The 21,641-nt window shown below is 37.0% G+C and overlaps 1 protein-coding gene across 5 annotated transcripts in view; it reads left to right on the top strand.

The window, feature by feature from the left end:
- Positions 1–21,641, top strand: part of cep112 (centrosomal protein 112) — a 178,135-nt gene that overhangs the window by 7,526 nt on the left and 148,968 nt on the right. For 4 of the 5 annotated variants that reach the window (XM_058769999.1, XM_058770003.1, XM_058770002.1 and 1 more), the window contains exons 5-8: positions 7,073–7,160; positions 8,197–8,274; positions 13,005–13,052; positions 15,495–15,569. In XM_058769999.1, coding sequence (XP_058625982.1) covers positions 7,073–7,160; positions 8,197–8,274; positions 13,005–13,052; positions 15,495–15,569 — 289 coding nt within the window. The remainder of the gene's footprint in view (positions 1–7,072; positions 7,161–8,196; positions 8,275–13,004; positions 13,053–15,494; positions 15,570–21,641) is intronic. The other variant, XM_058770000.1, reaches the window with a different exon arrangement.

Here is a 21,641-nt window from a genome sequence, read left to right as displayed (position 1 = left end):
TCTTGTTATGCCACACCTGTGAGGTGGATGGAGTATCTCGGCAAAGGAGAATGGTGCGTTCAAGTCATGTCGGATACATCGTATTTACGAGTTGAACGCAAATAAACGCAGCAGAAGTGCTCACTAACACAGATTTCGACAGATTTGTGAATGATATTTGAGAGAAATAGGCCTTTTGTGGACATAGAAAAAGTCTTAGATCTTTGAGTTCAGCTCATGAAAAATGGGGGCAAAAACAAAAGTGTTGCGTTTATAATTTTGTTCAGTGTATATTTATTATTATTATTATTATTATTATTTTACACAATGTGGCTGTACTTTATACACAGTGTTTTTATTGCACACTGTTCTTCATCAGTATGTATACCTTCTCTTTGTCTATTGAAAAAAAAAGTAATCACCTCATTTATGTGAAGACTACAAGTGTCTTTGCTTTATGCACATTAGAAGTAATGTATAGTAAGAGTAATAATCAACAAAAAATCATAGTGATATAATAATTGTGTTTTTTATTTTTAGAACTTTGTGCATTTTGTAGATAGTTTAAGAATGTATTATGAAATACAGACAGTTTTTATGCCTTTATTATGTTTAGTTTTCACAATATTATGATCATGTCATTGCATTAATAATGAAATAGTTACTATACTATGTGCAGTTTTTAAATTGTGCTTTGTTACTTACGCTCTGTATAGGAACAGAGCGACGTTTTTCAGGATGTCTTTTTTTAGACTTTTTGCAGCAACAGTCTTTAAATTAAAATAAAGCAATCCTACTGAGTATGAAAATTTACCAAGTTATGAAGTAATATTTGTGTATCATACCGTTGGTCGTCTGAAACAAGCATTACAGATATATAGAGAGATCCTGATCTCTGAGTATGGGAGCATGTAAAAGCTGTTTTTTTTTCTGTTGTTTTGTCATGTCGCTTTTGGTGTGAATAGGCCTTTAACCTCAACTATGCAAGACAAAATCATTGGGAGAGACACATGCTTGTGTTTAGCCACACAAATGAATGTGTGGCAATGCCAGGCCTGTGTTTTTCTGCAATTTCAAATCATGACTCAAAGAGTCCATTGACCCTCACAGCTGAAGATTAAACTGCTTCTTCTGAAATTAGAGATCTTTCAATTGAAGCAGTCAGCAGATAGAGGAAGTCCATCTGCTTGAAAGCCTGGACTTGTGCTTCAGTGCTTAAATTTGGAGAAGACCATTAAAGGCATTTAGATCACAGACTCAAGTCCTGCTGGAGAAAATTGCAGCCGTGTCTTTTATGTGTCGCACTCATTTAGATCAGATTAAAGCTTTGAGCTTGCGGCTCTTCTCTGATGTGGCTGTGTTTGCTTTCAGTCAGTCAGTCAGTCAGTCAGGTGATGATATAACAGTTCTGCTTTTGTGGTTTTCATGGGTGAAAACAATTGTCATGGGAGTCTTTTTTTTCCCCTTTGCTTTTTCTTTTTTGTCTTTAATCCGTTGCTATTGAACATTGTTTGAAGTTTTACTGCTTTTGTGTATAATCGTTATGTCTATATATTACATTTGAAACACTAGGTGTTGTTTTTCTTTTAAGAAATTGGACATGCTTCTTCAAGCCACAGAGTTTGATATTTTGTGCTTTTCATACACTTTAGTACTTTATTTCTGCTTGTATATGAACATTTCAGATGACTGATGTAAAATGAAAACGCTAAATTGGGTGACTGTAACAAAACAAAACAAAAGTATTTTCTTTAAAAAAAAAAAAAAAAAATTGCCCCATTTAGGGCAGTTAAGGCTTTTTTGCATTTTCTTTTCATGACAATGGGCACATTATCCCCATATTCTCAGTAGCCTGTTGTAAACAAAACAAAACAAAACAAAAAAAAGAAAAGAAAGAAATCTCATTCTCTTTGTTGTAATTTGGGGAAGGAAAAAAAATATATGAAAAAAAACATAATTGTTGTTTTTAATGTAAATTATAAGGATAAAAAAAAACACACCTGCAAACAAGGTGATTTTCTATGATGTAACAGTAAGTATCAGTACTAAGATTTATTTTTTTCTCTCATATTACGTAAATTAGTTTGTGAAATATCTTTTATGGCCAGGAAAGTAATGACACTGAGTGGTAGACCATTCCATGTTTGCCCACCTGATGGCGATCTTCACTTAACTTTGGCTCCCCAAGCATACGTGAGTTTAGAGAGGCTTAAACACGGCACATTTGTTGTGCTTGGCTTATGTGTAACAGATCTGAGAGCAGTGAGACATGCTGATGAGTGCTTAGTGCCGCAGCAAGTTTTTTTATTTTATTTTTTTATGTGCAGATTTACAGTGATAAACAGGAAAATAGTGCTTCAATAATGCAGTTTGTTCTAAAAAGAGGACAATGTCTGAATAAAGAATTTTGGTCACACTTTGTTTTAAAGTCCAATTCTCGCCATTAACAAACCATTAACTATGACTTTTGCCGTAATAAACTGCTAAATTGATGTTTATTAATAGTTAGTTAGGTGGTTGTTAAGTTTAGGTATTGGGTAGGATTAAGGATGTAGAATATGGTCATGCAGAATATGTGCTTTATAAGTACTAGTAAACAGCCAATTTGTTAATAGTAGGCATGCTAATAAGTAACTAGTTAATAGTGAGAATTGGTCCCTATACTAAAGTGTTACCAGAATTTTGAATTGAAGAATATTGCTAAAATGTTAAGCTTATGGGTTCCCAGCATGCATTGCAGCATGAAGTTTTATTTAATTTTTTTCAACAACTTATGTTGTTGTTTTGTTATTGATGGTCATTTGTTTTGTTGTGATGTTAAAGGCTCATCTTTCTACATTTGCTGATTATCACCTTTCTTGAGGTTTGTGTGTCAAGTGCCAAAGTTAGTGAATTTATTGGCTCAATGAGACGTCTTGCATTCAGTAAATTAATACATTTGAATTGACACAAAACAAAGTAGTATTATTTGAAACAATTTTCTAATGCAGTTAAGAATCTAAAAATGTAAATGTATCTGGAAAAATTTGTAACTTTTTAAAATTATTTTTCTTTTTTTCCCCATTGTATAAAACACACTAGCAGCATACAAATAATTACTGAAAACACTTAAGTAACATATAGCACTGCCCTGGCAACCAGTTACAAAACCAGTGCATTAATGTGTGGTCACATTTACCAATGTTTCACAAATATCCATAGTCATTTCAATAGAAAGTGGTGCAATCTAGAATTTTGCATGAGGGCGAAAGATTTTCTCATACAGATTTTGCATCGGATTCACTGGGTCATGTCAATTCACCACGTTGACCAACAAAACAGATACTTGGTTTGAATGTGACTTCTGTGTGAGCTGTGTTTCATATATCACTACACTACTGGCATTAGACAATGGGCCTTTTTTACCAAATTCTTCTAATGTGACCACACCTTTACTGACCACCCAAAACTTGCTAGCAACAGCCTAGTAATGCTTTTACAACTAATCAGAACACATGCGTAGCTTACTAGCAACACCATAGCAGCCACTCAGAATGCCCTAATAATGCATAGCAACACCTTGTGGCCACTGAGATGTTGTTCAGATCATTTAAAGACCTAGTTGCCATAGTTTCCTCATGTGAACCTTCCCATCTGTCTGTCTGTGTTTTATGTGTTCACCGGAAACATTAGCCAGAGTCTCCAACAGTTGCCAAATATTACAGCGGCGGCAGCGACGGCCGTAAGAGACCTCAGATGTGTTCCTGAGTCCAAGGTTTGAGTCAAGTACGCATGAATGCTTTGGCCTTATGTTTTTAAGTGGTGTGGATGAGGACATGTCCCTGAGGCCGAGGCCGTTCTGAGCAGCTGCAGGTCAGGACATGGGGCTTTAATCAGGCCGCAGGGCAGCAGCACCTCCACAATCTGCCCCCACAGCTCTTTGATCCCACACTCTCATCTGATTCAATTATCCCCATCCACCTGTTAACGGCCAGGCGCCAATCACAATGGCTGGCCCTCATCTGACAGCTCAAAGGGAAGGTAGACTGTGTGTGTGTAGTATGCAAGCAGTCCAGCAGATTTAGCTGCAGTGCCCTTTTAGATCTGTTCTTTGATGTAGTGTGCAGACATCGAGCTATATATATGTGTATACTATATATTGTTTCTTTTTAGCCCCATCTGGTTGACATGCTGCACTACAGCTCATACCAATGCTTGCATCCCGGTTTACATTTGTACTGTATAATATGTGAGACTATGATGCCTGCTTATTGAATCACAGTATGTTCAAGATAGTATGTCAGATGACTGGAGGATGTACTGTTTCCTTAAGGCAGCATTCCACTAGCCAATTTTTCAACTGATTTCCAGTTGTAAGATTTGTTTACATTCAAATGGGGCGTTGGAGTTGACGCTTAGCGGTGCTAACACGACCGTCATAGTCACAACAGCCAATCACATTACTTTTCTGGTGTTGCATGAACGTGATTAGTTAGCGTCTGCGCTAGGGTATTTGCACAAGGTGATCTGATTGACTGACGCATTAGACGTCACGCCCACAGACCGCTGACTGAACGTCTGATACATACGGCACACAAAATTGGAAACACTTCAGGAGTTTCGAAATCGTCATCGGATTGGTTGATTTCTACAGAATTTCCGGGAGATGTGTGTGTCGCATTCTTTAACATTCCACCTGGAAACAAAGATGCTGTGACACCAAACCCCTTCATGGAAGAACAAAGCCACTGTGACAATGAGCGCTTATCAGGATCAACTAAACGCTGGAAGTATGTGAAATATTTAAGGTTCGCTGCATAGAATGTTTAAAATATGTCCAGGAGTTTTACAATCCGGTCAATCCACGCCCTGAAACATTACGCGGCACAAAACGAAAAATGACTGGTTGCTTTGCCTGTCTGTCAGTCATATGGCCTCTTGGGCGGGCTTTGACAAATCAAAGCGGCCAAAGTTCCCAGACCTTCTGCCATCAGTCTGAAGGTCTGGCTACACGAGACTAGGCTGACGTCTGCGTTGGTGCTTGAAAAATTTAACATTTTTCAACTTCTGCCGTGAGCAACGCCAGTGGTGCGACGCAACAGATCCACAATTCAGTTTTGGCATGGCATCACCCTTTTAAAGTAATTCAGAAGTGTTAACGGTGATGCATTGTTATATAGTTGTATATAGTATATAAACTGCTGTTTCTCAGTGAGCAACTTGTAACAGCAACAGCATTGCGAAATTAATGTTATTGTTGACTGAAACATAACTTCCAACATGCTGCAGCCAGACTGTCATGACTCAAATATTTCAATTCAATTCATTCAAGATGAAACAGGGTGCAGAATTTGATTTGAATTTAAATTACAATTAAAATTCATAGAAATATAAGTAAGTGTCATTTTTAACAGAAAGGTATGTTTGTTGTAGTGGCATAATAGTCGTGGTTGAAAGGTTGGTGGGGGGGGGGGGCACTTTAATGCTTTTTTCCCCCTCTCTCCAGACAGACAGATGCATGATTTAATTTATGTTTGAATGGTATATATTTAATTATAATTGTTGAAGAACATTGCATTTCCCTGAATGCCATTACCTGTGTTAAATTCCTTTGCAGTTTAGCAATTCCTCTTATTGTCAGTTCAGTCCAGTGTCTTCTGTCCAATTCAGTTAATATTGGTGACTTGTGAATTGAGAGACATTTTTTTTAATTATCTGTGTGTTTTTTGTTTGTTTTTTTTGTTTTTTTGGTCACAATTTTAAGGTCCAATTCTTACTATTGCTCGCTATTAGCAAACCATTAACTATGACTTTTGCCTCAATAAACTCCTCATTTGCTGCTTATTAATAGTTAGTAAAGTAGCTGTTAAGTTTATTTAGTAGGATTAGGCATGCAGAATATGTGCTTTGTAAGTACTAATAAACAGCCAATATGTTAATAATAGGCATGTTAATAGGCAACTAGTTAATAGTAAGAATTTTTTCCTATACTAAAGTGTTACTTTTTTTTTCTCTACTGAATATATTCTATATATTAAGCTCTGAAGGCATAAACATACAGTCATATACATTCATGGGATGGAAGGGTGAATTGCATCATAATTCAGTTCATTACAGATTTTTGTATGGTGTTCCTGTTCTTATTTCTTTTAGCTTCATGTGAGAGGAAATGTGCTGAAAAATAATAATGAAATTTAAGGTTGTCATTTGGTATGGTAATACTTATATGTAAATGGAATCTGCACACTTCAAGATTTTGACACATTAGTGTGTCAGTACTGCTGTATTGTTTTATTGCACACTTAAAAGTATGCACTTTCTCATCCATGTGGATATACTTTCGTAAATATTTAAATGCAAGCATCATTGCTATGAGCGTATAAATAATTGTAGGCCTTGCATGTAGCTGTGTGATCGACAGCAAAATGAAAACACTGCAGTGCTTTTAAAACTGCTTTCTGATGTGTATTTTAGGCTAGAGCTTAATAGTAAGTCCAAACGAAACCACAGAAAAAAGAAAATGGAAAAAAGAGGGTGTATGTGTCTCCAAATACTTGTCAAGACTTTCATATAGTCATCACATCCTCCCTCTCTTCATCATTTGACTAACGGGGGATTAGTTTAATTAGTTGAGATTTGCGTTAAGCATTCATAATTAGCTCGAGAACACGTTCTTAATTTGCCCATGAAACAAATGTGTCATGGCTGTCGAAATCAGCGACATCTAGTCAGACGAGTTTCAGCCTTTGAAGTTGTCGTTGGTGGCCTCAGCGTAGCTGATCAAACTGGAATTATCTGGGCAAAGAAAGAGATCACAAATATCAGTGAACTGGAAACGATATACTGTATAATATATGCTCCCAACTGACACGAGTGTGTGTCAAGTCTGCTGGGAACTACAAGTACTGGAAACTATGGACCATGTGTGTTTTAGATGTTTTAAAGATGATGCAATTATATCCATCATGTGTAAAAAATAAGCTTTTTTATGCTTCCCTGCATGCCTGTGAATGTGCTAATGGAGACCAAGGCAACAAGGAAAAGACTGATGCATCTAGATTGTTGTGCATGTGGATTTTGTGTAAGGGAGCTAAAAGTTTTTTCTCTTCCACAGGAAGAGGAATTTGTTCAACGATAAGTCAAAAACCAGACCCCTGTCCTCAAGTCCCATCAAACGTGATATCAAGGATGATGTCAAGATGGTAAGAACTTAAAACTGTCATGAAATCAACTTATCCAGTTTCTTTAATAAAACATTGAAACCATAACACTATGTCTGCACAAGTTCTTATAGCTTTGGGTTATAACCAGGAATGTTCCCATGTGTCCCAGTTGTTATCTGGTATGGGTTCAGACACCTTCCTTTAATGTGAGTTATTTGCTCTGTGTGAACTATCTCTTTCCCACAGTCCTATTAAGTGTCAACAGTATCCATGTACTTCATTAGAATTGAGCTTTATTGGATATTTCCTTGCTTCTCTTTCCTGATGAGGCAAAAGTGAACTTGAAACAACAGTTCCCTGGAAACATTAAAATTATATAGCGCTCTTAATAGAGCTGGATTCTCCTGACAAAAGACCAGCGTCTGAAAACAAAGAGGGGCGGTATGTCATGTGACGCTCTGCAGGAATTTACTGCATGTGAAGGAGAAAGCAGAAATAATGTGGAAAAGTCAAACATCTGGTGTGCCATGAGGGGAGTATGTCGGTATCTCCAGCCCTCTCTGTGACTTGATCAATCTCTCTCTCTCTCTCTCTCTCTCTTCTATAATAAAAATCTAAAAAAAATGTAATTCAATTTCTAAAAATATCAAAAATGTATAATTTGTCAAGATATACATAACGTCAAGTTATATTTAGTTTTTAGAACAATTTTATAAGTCTCTACGGTGATATACAGTATGTTTCATAGCTCACGACAAATATCTTGTGATTTGATGTTTATGGTCAAAATCTGTTCTTTGCTGTGCAGCCAGATGATAAAAAGAGGTGTCAAAGTTGTTCCAAAACTCACATTATCCTATAAATGTTACTTACTGTAGAATGTGACATTATAATGTAATTATCATAAGTTAAGCATTTGTAAATTGAGGTTTCTTAATCTCTGGCCATGTCTAGCAGATTTTATAGTCTCTTTAGTTCAACACATTGGTGGATAATTCAGAATTCCCCAGAGCGGTTTCCATCCCTGGACATGGTTTGTCGTTTCTTTGTTCCTCACTGTCTGTTTCTCCTCCAGGCGGAGGCACACAGGAGGCCGCCCATCTCCTCTGATGATAGTGACTTTGAGGCTCGCTTCAACAGCTGGAACCTGGGGGTAAAGTTGGATGTTTTTGTTTTTATGTATTTTCCTCCCATTCGTTAAAAATTCAGTTTCACTTCAACATGTATTTTCATATCTGACTGTTTATTGCTATGACTTTTCTGTGCTACTGTGCTATCACATTTCATGTGAACTGAGCCAAGAAAGAGTTGATCTGGACTGTCATGGAGACCTTGAATGATCATTTTAATAATGAGAACACAGTATGATGAATGTTGTTCCTGTTTATGAAACAATGATAAAACAGTGAACAGTTGTTCCACTTTAGTGTGCAGTATTCAATCATTATTCACATCCAACAATATTAGTCAGTTTATTTAGGTGCTATCCAGTACATCATTCTTTTCAGTGCATGCATGTAAATTAGGCTTATTATGGAATTTTCACAGAAGTCAGTGCTATTTGTATCATACCATCTCTCTTACAGTTTTAGTAAAGTACGCCAGATACAGTTTGACCTGTAGGTCAAAGAGATGTTGAAAGATGTCGCATTGGCGTATGAGTCATTTTATTTCATTATTGCTTTTAGAAATAATGTAAAATACTAGTAAATAAAACAAGACATTTATAATTATTATAAACATTACAGACATGTACAGTATTTTAGTTTCCCTCAGTCCACAACAAATACTTTAAATGTAATAGTTTTCGGAACTGAACCAGAATGAACAATGAAAGTATAAAGCAAATGAATTATTCATTTTAAATAACATTTATTATAAACACCAAGCCTAAACAAATTTATTTAAAGCAAAAGTAAAACTACCATTCTCTAGTCTATACAAATAAATTTTGGCTCTTATTCAGCACAAATCCGAATGTATACAGATTGCACATGTTTTGCGTGCTTGATGTTAATTTTATTATACATGTGTGTGTGTGTGTGTGTGTGTGTATATATATATATATATATATATATATATATATATATATATATATATACAGTGAGGAAAATAAGTATTTGAACACCCTGCTATTTTGCAAGTTCTCCCACTTAGAAATCATGGAGGGTCTGAAATTGTCATCGTAGGTGCATGTCCACTGTGAGAGACATAATCTAAAAAAAAAAATCCAGAAATCACAATGTATGATTTTTTAACTATTTATTTGTATGATACAGCTGCAAATAAGTATTTGAACACCTGTCTATCAGCTAGAATTCTGACCCTCAAAGACCTGTTAGTCTGCCTTTAAAATGTCCACCTCCACTCCATTTATTATCCTAAATTAGATGCACCTGTTTGAGGTCGTTAGCTGCATAAAGACACCTGTCCACCCCATACAATCAGTAAGAATCCAACTACTAACATGGCCAAGACCAAAGAGCTGTCCAAAGACACTAGAGACAAAATTGTACACCTCCACAAGGCTGGAAAGGGCTACGGGGAAATTGCCAAGCAGCTTGGTGAAAAAGGTCCACTGTTGGAGCAATCATTAAAAAATGGAAGAAGCTAAACATGACTGTCAATCTCCTCGGACTGGGGCTCCATGCAAGATCTCGCCTCGTGGGGTCTCAATGATCCTAAGAAAGGTGAGAAATCAGCCCAGAACTACACGGGAGGAGCTGGTCAATGACCTGAAAAGAGCTGGGACCACCGCTTCCAAGGTTACTGTTGGTAATACACTAAGACGCCATGGTTTGAAATCATGCATGGCACGGAAGGTTCCTCTGCTTAAACCAGCACATGTCCAGGCCCGACTTAAGTTTGCCAATGACCATTTGGATGATCCAGAGGAGTCATGGGAGAAAGTCATGTGGTCAGATGAGACCAAAATAGAACTTTTGGTCATAATTCCACTAAACGTGTTTGGAGGAAGAAGAATGATGAGTACCATCCCAAGAACACCATCCCTACTGTGAAGCATGGGGTGGTAGCATCATGCTTTGGGGTGTTTTTCTGCACATGGGACAGGGCGACTGCACTGTATTAAGGAGAGGATGACCGGGGCCATGTATTGCGAGATTTTGGGGAACAACCTCCTTCCCTCAGTTAGAGCATTGAAGATGGGTCGAGGCTGGGTCTTCCAACATGACAATGACCCGAAGCACACAGCCAGGATAACCAAGGAGTGGCTCTGTAAGAAGCATATCAAGGTTCTGGCGTGGCCTAGCCAGTCTCAGACCTAAACCCAATAGAGAATCTTTGGAGGAGCTCAAACTCCATGTTTCTCAGCGACAGGCCAGAAACCTGACTGATCTAGAGAAGATCTGTGTGGAGGTGGGCCAAAATCCCTCCTGCAGTGTGTGCAAACCTGGTGAAAAACTACAGGAAACGTTTGACCTCTGTAATTGCAAACAAAGGCTACTGTACCAAATATTAACATTGATTTTCTCAGGTGTTCAAATACTTATTTGCAGCTGTATCATACAAATAAATAGTTAAAAATCATACATTGTGATTTCTGGATTTTTTTAGATTATGTCTCTCACAGTGGACATGCACCTACGATGACAATTTCAGACCCCTCCATGATTTCTAAGTGGGAGAACTTGCAAAATAGCAGGGTGTTCAAATACTTATTTTCCTCACTGTATATATACATACACGTCACACTGGACTATGAGTTGTCCCCCCCCGGTTACTGTTGCTCCCTCAGATGAACAAACGGAAGTGTCACGGAGGAGAAGAAAAAGTTGAATAAAGTCGATATTTTCTTTTCTTTGCGCACGAAAAGTGTTCTCTTCGCTTCATAAAATTATTTACGACGACTATTTTGACAATATCTTTCATACTTTTCTGGGGCTTGACAGTGTTATTTATTTGGCAGTCAATGGGACAGTCACAAGCCTCCCGGTTTTCATCCAAAATATCTTAAATTGTGTTCCGAAGACGAACGAAGCTTTTACGGGTTTGGAACGACATGGGGGTAAGTGATTAATGACAAAATTTTCATTTTGAGGTGGAGTAACCCTTTAATGAGAGTATGACAAATAGAAAATGAACGTTTTCGTCTTCATTGGAAAAAATAAATAAATAAACATATCAGTTTTAAAAAAAAAAACCTATCAGTGGCCACAGTTCATTCTTAGCAATTGCCCCCTCAGTGTCCTGGGTTTGGTTCTTGGTTAATCCTTAAAATAAATGTAAAAAAAAAAGAAAAAAGAATTGCATTGTTTGCAGTGGATGACTACACCATGTGGGAGGAAAAATGTGCTGCAATGATTGCTCAACACGTTGGCATGCAGAGTTCTTGGGATCAAAGCGTTTTGAAGCTTTATAGGACTGTGTTGGGCTCCAGATTTTCTCAATAGCCACTTCTGACTTCCCCACAGATTGCAAAACCGTCCGGCTGCTTGTTTCATCACAAAGTTTATGCAGAAAAACAAGAGTCTGAACTTTGCTCTTATCAGAGAGTGGAGTGTTGAGATAAGTATGTGCACTTACGGGCAGGTTTTCAGTGGCTCTGGGCCCCTGTTCTGTCGGCACTGATGCTGGACTAATCAACAGCTGCATCATGTGTGGACGTGAAGCGCAGCACCGCTTCGTTCTGCCTGGAAACCACTGCGATAACACACTGCTGCCGTCCGGTGCTGTGGCCTGATGATTCATTTAGAGTTCAGAGTCACATTACACTCACGCTGTGTTTTGAGTAGTGTGCACTTACAAAATGCGCATTGAAAAATTTTGACTGGGTCATTGTGACTTGTAAATTATGTGCTGCTAATGTCACCAAAATGGAATTGCGAAAATAAAGACTGTCTGAAAGTATTTTCCCAGACACTTCCCTGAGTAATGCCTTTGCTTGAGCCAGAATACACCGTCAAACAGTATACTCTTCGTAATGGCATACTTATCTCGACTCTGTTGACTTACAGTTGGCTTTTTCACACCATGTGTGGATTTTTGACACTCTACAAATCTCTTTAGAAACAGTGTGAAAATTAGTTTGTTGGCATATATACTGTATACCAACAATTGTATATTACAACTTATATTGTGTCCGCCTTGGAAGTTTGCCCCCTACTGGGCACTAGCCCCCCAGCTGAGAACTATGCTGTTCAGGCTTGCTGTTCTATGCTTGTTAGGCTTATATTACATTTGTTAATTTCTCCAAACATGTGAATGAAGTAGGCTTTTCCCAACTTGTCTTTTTAATAGTTCTGTAACCAGTTTAATCTCATTGTCTCAAACCTGAAATGTTCTTGCATGCACACTATTACTTAAAAAAAAAAAGTTGTGCATTTTGACACAAAGATGGCTGGCCACCAAGTAACATAAAAATAGTGATTAAAAACAAGCAAGCAAGCAAATAAATAAATAAATGGTGATTTTGATGTACCGATACATAGAAGTAATTGCTCAAAACAAAAACATGAAAAATCAACCAAACTTTAGCCATTTTTGTCTCTTTGACTTTGAGCCTTTATATAAATGTATTTATTTATTTTTGAAATTATTAGCTTTATTATGAATAATATTTCAGTCGTGGTCCATCTCATTATGTGTTGAGACGTGTCTTCTACAAACTCACTGGAGGAAAAAAGCGTTTTTTTAAAAAAGAAACGGAAATGGCCTTGCTGCACACAATGCCTCAGTGGGTTGAGGTCTGATCTCTGTAAACACAACCAGTGTAGGGAAGAGACTGTATTTAAGTGACACTCTTTGAAGTCATTCCACATTGTTTATGACAAATAAAAGGAGGTCAGAGGTGTACGGGAGGTGTTTGGGACTTACCAGAAGAGGAGGAGAGTAAGGTTGTGTTGTATTGTCTGATTTTTGCAGATAGAAAACCCCAGATATCTGCGTGAGAACCCTATTCCACTGTCTCCGGTAAGTGCTGACGGTTTCTAGTGGCAGAAACATGATTGATCTCCACAACTGCATATTCTGTTAAATGACAATTCCAGGTAACACTTTAGGGACCAGTTCTCACTATTAACTAGTTGCTTATTAGCATGCATATTTTTAGCATATTTGGCTGTTTATTAGTACTTATAAAGCAAATGTTTATGTCTTCGGGCTTGTTCACACCAAGGATGATAACTATAAAGATAACGATAAATATATTGTTCTTAAAATTGTTTTCAATATTAAAGAATAGCAGAGTCCACACCACAGCTATAACAATAAAGGTACAAAGAAACGATATTGTTACTTTCAGAAAAAATTTTTTCCAGCTACTGAACAATAAAAACATTTGACATGCAATCAGAATAAATCCTGCCATAACAAACTTGAGAATTTAAAGCGGCAGACGCGTGTGTGCTCAGAATAAACAGACAATAATTGTGCGCTGCATGGTGTGGACGCTAATATATATATTATAATACATATTTTAATATATAGGATTCTAATATACACTTTATTTTAAAGTGTCCTTGTTACACATTACATGTATTTACTATTATAATAACAATACATTATGCATAATTACATGCAAGTAACCCTAAGCCAAACCGTAATTCTAGCCCTAACCAATATGTGACCCTGGAGCACAAAACCAGTCTTAAGTCGCTGGGGTATATTTGTAGCAATAGCCGAAAATACACTGTATGGGTCAAAATGATAGATTTTTCTTTTATGCCAAAATTCATTAGGATATTAAGTAAAGTTCATGTTCCATGAAGATATTTAGTAAATTTCTTACCGTAAATGTGTCATTCATTTTTGATTATTAATATGCATTGCTAGGAACTTCATTTGGACAACTTTAAAGGTGATTTTCTCAAAATTTAGATTTTTTTTGCACCCTCAGATTCCAGATTTTCATTGTCCGATCCCAACAAACCATACGTCAATGGAAAGCTTATTTATTCAGCTTTCAGATGGTGTTTAAATCTCAATTCAATCAAAAATCAAAGCACAATATTTTGTTGGTATTGCAAGTGTATACAAATAAAAGACCTTTTACAGTTTCAAATGATGTATTACACTTATCTGTACGATCAAAAATTACTAAACATTTTAAGTTCTTTTCGCTGTGATCAGGAATAAATGCAAGTAATCGTACAAGTTGTTTTGATATTTAGGCTATGTAATTTTTCAGTCAATATTAAATTACTGATAAAAATATGAGTTTCACTTTGTAGTGAATTTTTTAGGTTTGATAACTTGAAAAGTAAAGTAAACTTGAAAGTAACTTGAAAGTGAAGTAATTAGTAATCTAATTACTTTTTAAATGCAGTAGTCCGTAATGTAATCAAATTACAATTTTAAAGTAGTTAGTAATTTGTTGTCAGTTACTTTTTTCAAGTAACTTACCCAACACTGTGCATGACCATATTTTAGATCTCTTAATCCTACCACATGCCTGAACTTAATAAGCAGCAAATTAGCAGTTTATTGAGGCAAAAGTCATATACCGTATTGTCCCGAATATAAGACAATATATATATTTTTTTTAAATACATCTGAGAAAACGCTGTTGTCTTATATTCAGGGTCTAGACTTTGACATGTCAATAATACACCCACAACAATAAGTGGCGCTAAATACACATAAAATGAGTGTGCCATGAAATACGTAATGTAATGTGTGTTGTAAAGATCGCGAGTGAAAACAAAAGAAAAGCTTACAGCTGCGTGACTGTCATGTTATCCTGATGGGACCAAACTTCCTCTGTAAGTGATTTAAAACTTAAGACAGTACCCAGATTTGAAGACTACAATAAGATTTCACTTCTACTGTTAATAAAATTTTGGTAGGCTACTATGAGATGGATAGCCTAAATGTCCTAATTCAGACCTGTTTTTTATTTTTATTTTTATGGTATATCAAAAAGTGTATATTTTAAAATCTGATTGTTGGTCCATTTTACCAGTATTTACCATACTTTCAAAACAAAAATTAAAATAGGAAAAATAATAATTTGACAAAATGTGTTTTACTGAGAGAGAGAAAAAAAAAAACAGATTTGGTTTTCAAAAAGCCTTTTTCATACATCTGGAAAAAGGGGGGTCGTCTTATAATCAGGGTCATCTTATATTTGGGTCAATACGGTAGTTAATAGTTAGAAACAAATTAAGAGAAACAGAACAAAAAACCCTGCAAATACAATGGCCAACTTAACGCATATAGCAAGAAATCGTCATTTGTTTTTGACTGCATGTTGTTCAAACAATAATAGTAATTATTAGTATTATAGTATTATTTCTTGAGTTCTGCTTTCAGATATTTAGTGCTACCAATACTGTAGAACTGTTATTGTAACATGCTTTTATTAGTGTAGTATCAGCAGAATTCACATTTTATCTTTCTCTTTTGTATTAATAGATTTACAACAAATCAAGTCTTGGAAAAAACAGCACCCTTTATGATGAGGCCGCCCCAGTGAAAGCTGATAAGGAGGTAGGAACATTATGTTCTCCCAAAGTGCTTGAAATATGCTGTAATTGCTTTCAAAATGGCCCAGCTCCTTTAAAGGAATAGCTGACTCCAAAATGACAATTTAAATTTTCAGGGAATAATGACTTGGACACTTTGCAATGCAAAAGAACAGAACAAAGATTCTGCTAAACATCTTCATTTCTTCACAAAAGAAAGACGTCCCCTACGGGTTTGGAACGATATGATTAAATGATGACACAAGTTTCACTTTTGGTTGAACTAACCATTTAACCAGTGATGGTTTTCTTCAGTGCTGCTGTCTTGTTGAGATTTGTCATCCAGCATGCTTTTCCACTTCTTAAGTAAATGCTGTGTGATGGCTGGTTGCTTTTAATAAACTCAAGAAAGCAATGCTGGATGACAGCTTCACACACCTAACCAAAGCAAGGCTCTCTGAGTTTCGCTTGTTTAGGGACGCCGACTTCTCCTAAGAGCTTTACAAACCCTGTTTGTGATGACAGTTTCCCCCTGTATGTGGGTTTAAGCTGAAAATCCCATAGAACAAGCTTCTCTTTGATGTCATTTGACTGGTATTGTTGAATATACTGAGCGTGACCTGCTGTAATCACACTTCCTCTGGGAAGAGCAGTGCTCAATTAGGTCAACTTCAGTCACACAGCATCATCAGCCCTCGTCTTCACTAGAATACAGCCATTTTGCAAACAGCTGAATAGTCTTTTGAAACAGTCCTTAAGTCCCCAGGGCTGCCGTTTGAAAGATGAAGCTGCCACATTAACTCCACACACATTTAAGCAAAGAGATTCTGAGATTAGCTGAAACATTGTTTTACTGCAAGCAGAGTAAATAGCGTCTGCGTTGGGCTATGGAGCATGGTAATTAATAACAGGTGGCAGCAATGGCAGGCCAAGAGGTCTGCTTGAGTTAACATCAAGGCTGAAGAAACGTTCCTAGGTAATGGGGTGAAGGGTGAGTCAAACGTTCCTCAGGAGCTGCTAGGCTTTGATGAAGGGAAATGGTGCATGCGTTGTCCTTCGTTGCCTCTGATTGAAATGACTGTGCAGCTGAGGGCAGAGAAAAACAAAGCTCATACGAGTTCTAGTATTCATCACCGGCACTGCTCTTGTTGTGTGTTCTTGGCATTGTGCCTTACTATCATTGTTTACTCTTTCTTTGTAACCTGAAATCATGAGTTCTGTCTTTTTCACATGTTCAATTCAAGTTTATTTTTATAGCGCTTTTTACGATACAATCGTTGCAAAGCAGCTTTACAGGAAATTAAGTTTCTACTATATATATATGCATACACATACGCACACATGCACATATATATACACATACACGCAGAAGAAACCCAATATATTTAAGTTATGACAGACTTAACTTGGTAATTGTGTATGTTGTCTGAGGGTTGGCATCCTCCGTGGTCCTCTGAGGTGTTGCCATCATCTCTTCTCAGGTGTTTGGTCATCTCGGATCTTTTTAAGGGTTGGATCCAGACTGACGCTTCAGTAATCCACAGATGTTAATCCCGTGGCAGAATCAGAGAAACAGATAGAGACATAATTAGCGTAGCTGCTGTTCTATTCAAGCAAAAATGATTTGTTCAACCCAATCTAAAGAATTATAATGTACATTTGATCAGATATAAATGTGGTTCAAGATTATTATGTGAATGCTTAGCTAAAAATATGTGTCTTTAATCTAGATTTAAACAGAGAGAGTGTGTCTGAACCCCGAACGTTATCAGGAAGGCTATTCCAGAGTTTGGGTGCCAAATGTGAAAAAGCTCTACCTGCTTTAGTGGATTTTGCTATCCTAGGTACTACCAAAAGTCCAGAATTTTGCGACCTTAGGGAGCGAGTTGGATTGTAGCTTGGTAGAAGACTAGTTAGGTATGCAGAAGATAAACCATTTAGTGACTTATAGGCAAGTAGTAATATTTTGTAATTGATCCGGAACTTAATAGGTAGCCAGTGCAGAGACTGTAAAATTGGGGTAATATGATCATATTTTATTGACCTGGTAAGGACTCTAGCCGCTGCATTTTGGACTATCTGTAGCTTGTTTACTGAAGATGCAGGACAACCACCTAACAGTGCATTACAATAGTCCAGTCTAGAGGTCATGAATGCATGAACTAGCTTTTCTGCATCTGAAACAGGTTGCATGTTTCGAAGCTTGGCAATGTTTCTAAGATGGAAGAATGCTGTTTTTGTAACATGGGAAATATGATTTTCAAAGGACAAGTTGCTGTCTAAAATAACACCCAGATTTTTGACATGTCTCCTGAAAACTTTGTCAGTAGACTAGTTTTACTACATTTTCTTGTTTTGCTAGGACACATAAACAGCATTAAAGTTAGCATTTAGGGGTGTAGATGAATCATTTGATGAATCACTCTGTTCAGTTAGTTGATTCATACTCTGATTCAGTGATTTGTTTGCACCATCACACAAAAGTGTTCAAGTCTCTATGGCTTTTTTATAGAAATATACTGTATGTAGATGCATATTACTGTTTATTACAATGTAATGTTATATTGGTGCATACAAATTCAAGTTTGTAAATTCAAACATAGATACAAATATTCAAAAAAAGGTATAAAATGACGGTTATTTTCATCAGTTATGGCTCCTTAGCTCATTTGAATAAATTAATTATAGCATTTATTTGTATTAATTATCAAGAAGAAGGGGGTGTAAGTTGTGTGTGAATCTGTGCATCTCTGTCTACAAACAATGAAGCTGTCAGTTTAGTTACTTCAAAAACAGCGATTTTACCACCTTCTTGCTGAGAAATATAATTACAGATTCAGTATCAAAGTTGCCAAAACAGCATCAAACCACTGAGGTATGGTCTCTACAAGACCTCTGAAGGTGTCCTTCAAAAGCAGATCCTTCATGTCCTTGTGGGGTGAAGCTGCCGTGGATCGAACTTATTAGTCCAGCACATCCCACAGATGCTCAAATGGATTGGGATTTGGTGAATTTGGAGGCCAGGGCAGCACCTTGAACCGGCCAGCTTGTCGTCATCCCCCAGATAAATGGCGATGTGAAGTAAAAGAAAACGTGACTCATCAGACCAGACGACCTTCTTCCACTGGTCCAAGATCCAGTTCTGACGCTTGCTTGCCCTCTGTAGACGACTTTGATGGTGGACAGGGGTCATCATAGGCACTCTGACTGATCTGCAGCTACGTAGCCTCATACACAGCAGAGTGCGATGCACGGTGTGTTGTCACACATTCCTCCCATAACCATCATTAAAATTTTGTGTAACAGAGTAGACTTTCTGTTAGCTCAGATCAGATGGGATAGCCTTCACCGAAACCTACCCAGACCTTAGTTTGTGGCCTTGTTAGGAGATGATCAACGATATTCACTTCACCTGACCTGTGACTGGTCATAATGTTTTGGCTCATCAGTGTTTATATACATCGCTCTCATATATTTTAAATTTCTTATTAAATGTAGTAGGTTCTGTTGGGCTTCTTTTGTTTATTATTAGCCCTTAGTCATTGTGCGACACCTACAAACATTTGCAAGATTCAGATTGCCTCCATTGATACAGTTGACAGAAAGGCTCTAACCATAGCAGGAAAACAATCTAGTCAGACTGAATTTACTTACTATTTTACTGGTATTAAAATCTGCTGCGCATATTCATATTTTCAGATGGGAAATGACTCCATATAATGCTGATCTGTGCATTATGCATATATCACTAACCTGAGCCATGTTTTGATAGCCTAAAACACAGTATTGTTTCCCAATAAATCACCCTTTGAGTGTTTTGCTTTTGAGTTTTAATATTGAAAAAAGAAGACAGCAGCTTTAAGGTGGTGATAATATATTTCCTTATGAGGTAATGCGGTCTATTTTATTTATTTGACTATCCCAGTTAGTTTATTTCGACATTTCAGTTCTGTTATTTTTCCTTCATAGAGCAAAGGCAGTGATTTGATTGAGATGTCATCTGTGTGACTGGGGAAGCTTTCTGGTGTTTATCCAAACACTGAACAGTCACCCAGATTTTGACTCTCAAAATAGCTGGAATCACAGATTCAACCCGCAGTGTGGCGCTAAAACTTAGCAGACGTTTTGTGAAAATATTCCCTGAGGAAATGTGTGAAACCAACGCTGGGCAAAGAAAAGACAGAACAGCTGCTCTCGTCTCCTTCGCACCGTCTTCATCTCTCCTCCTCCCACCCTTCCATCTCTCCTTCTGCTCTTCAAAAAGCGCCGCGTCTCTGTGAGTTTAACGCGAGTAAAAGCACCAATGTCATTCGCTTCACTGATTCCAGGGAATCTGAAAACCCGGAGGTGTGCGCTCGCCTGCCGCACCTTTTCAGACAAGAGTTTCAGAACGCCACTGATGTAGTTTGACAAACTTTTCTAAAAGCACCAATTGAAGCTTCAAAAAAAAAAAGACAAGAAAAGAAAAAAAGTGCCGCCCACGTTTGCATCTGTGCTGCCGGGATCTGTTTGACTGCGTGGCTTCAATCAGTGCAATCTTCTCCTCTGACAGGTCTCCTGTGGTCTCTGAGATTGCACAAGAAGAATTGTACGCAAAGCGAGAGGCGGGGGCTTGTTTCTCAGGGTTGAGTGGAAGTAGGACAGGTGACGGTAGCAAACTGTGTGCTTTGCTCTTATGAGATCGTTCCAGCCTCCAGATAATGCTGTCATGAGGCAACATTCTATTTGGTTTCTATAAAATGTGTCTGGACATTGATTTTAGTGTTTATTCATAAAGCCTTTTTTGTCGGACTAAATTGTGAGATATGTACTTGTATGGAGCTTCTAAGGGGTGTACATCTCAAAATATGAAAATGTGAAGGCAAACATTTCTGCCTATGCATTTCATGCGTTGTTGTGTTCAGAAATATGTTATAAAGCAAGTGAACATTGTGCAGGTTTTTTTTCATGATATTTTAAGGGATAGTTCAATCAAAAATGAAAATTTTATCACCCTTTCCTTCAAATTGTTCCAAACCTGTACAAGTTTCTTTCTTCTGTCAAGCACAAAAGAAGATATTTTGAAGAATGTTGGTAACTAAAGTTGACATTAGCCATTAACTTCCATCAACTCAAGATAGAATTTTCATTTTTGTGTGAACTATACCTTTAATTTAATGATGAAGAGAATCTTAGTTATAGTAACACATGTGGCTCATTAATGGCAGATATTTGAAGGTAACTGTATTGTCCTCTTGAGCATGTACAAGAAGACCATGCATTGGTTAAGCCGGGGGCTTACCCCAGTTTTCAATAGCACAGCAAACCTATGCCTAAAAGAAGTAAAAACTTCTTAAACAATTAAGTACGCTCTTACAAATAAAGGTGCTTCACGATGCCATAGAAGAATCTTTTTTTTGTTTAAATGCTTCCATAAAGAACCTTTAACATCTGAAGAAAATTTCTGTTTCACAAAATGTTCTTTGTGGCAAAAGAAGGTTCTTCAGATTATAAAAAGGTAAGAAAGATGGTTCTTTAAATAAACTTTGTCTGAATGGTTCTTGGTGGAACCAAAAATGGTTCTTCAGTGGCATCGCTGTGAAGAACCTTTTAAGCACCTTTATTTTTAAGAGTGTGAACAATAAACTATCAGTGATAAAATAAGAAGAAACAAATTACAACACAAATGACACAAAATAAATATGCATTTTTTTTTTTCTTTTTCAGTTAGGTCTAGCCTAATATTCAATTAGGACACACTACAGAAATCGAAGTCATCATCAAATATAAAACAAAATATCAGTGTGAAAGTGCTTAATTTATTTCTTAATTTAATTTTTTTCTTGCACAGTTTATTGCACTTTTAATAACTTGTCAAACACATTCTGCTGTTTTCTCATTCACCCATGTTTCCTTCTCACTATAGCGTGTCAATAATGTTAAGCAGTCCTGCAGTACATGTTTACATTACATACCGCAATAAAAATACAGCAAAATCATTATCAACTGAAATCTGTCGCCATTATATAAGGCTGTCAGTTTAATGCGTTAACTTAATTCATTAGTTATGGAAAAATAACACGATTTAAATATTTTAATACATTTAATGCACACGCCC

Source organism: Onychostoma macrolepis, chromosome 03 (genome assembly GCF_012432095.1).
Source record: "Onychostoma macrolepis isolate SWU-2019 chromosome 03, ASM1243209v1, whole genome shotgun sequence".
Taxonomy (NCBI): domain Eukaryota; kingdom Metazoa; phylum Chordata; class Actinopteri; order Cypriniformes; family Cyprinidae; genus Onychostoma; species Onychostoma macrolepis.
Note: the sequence above shows the minus strand (reverse complement) of the source record. Positions and strands in the feature narration are given on the sequence as shown.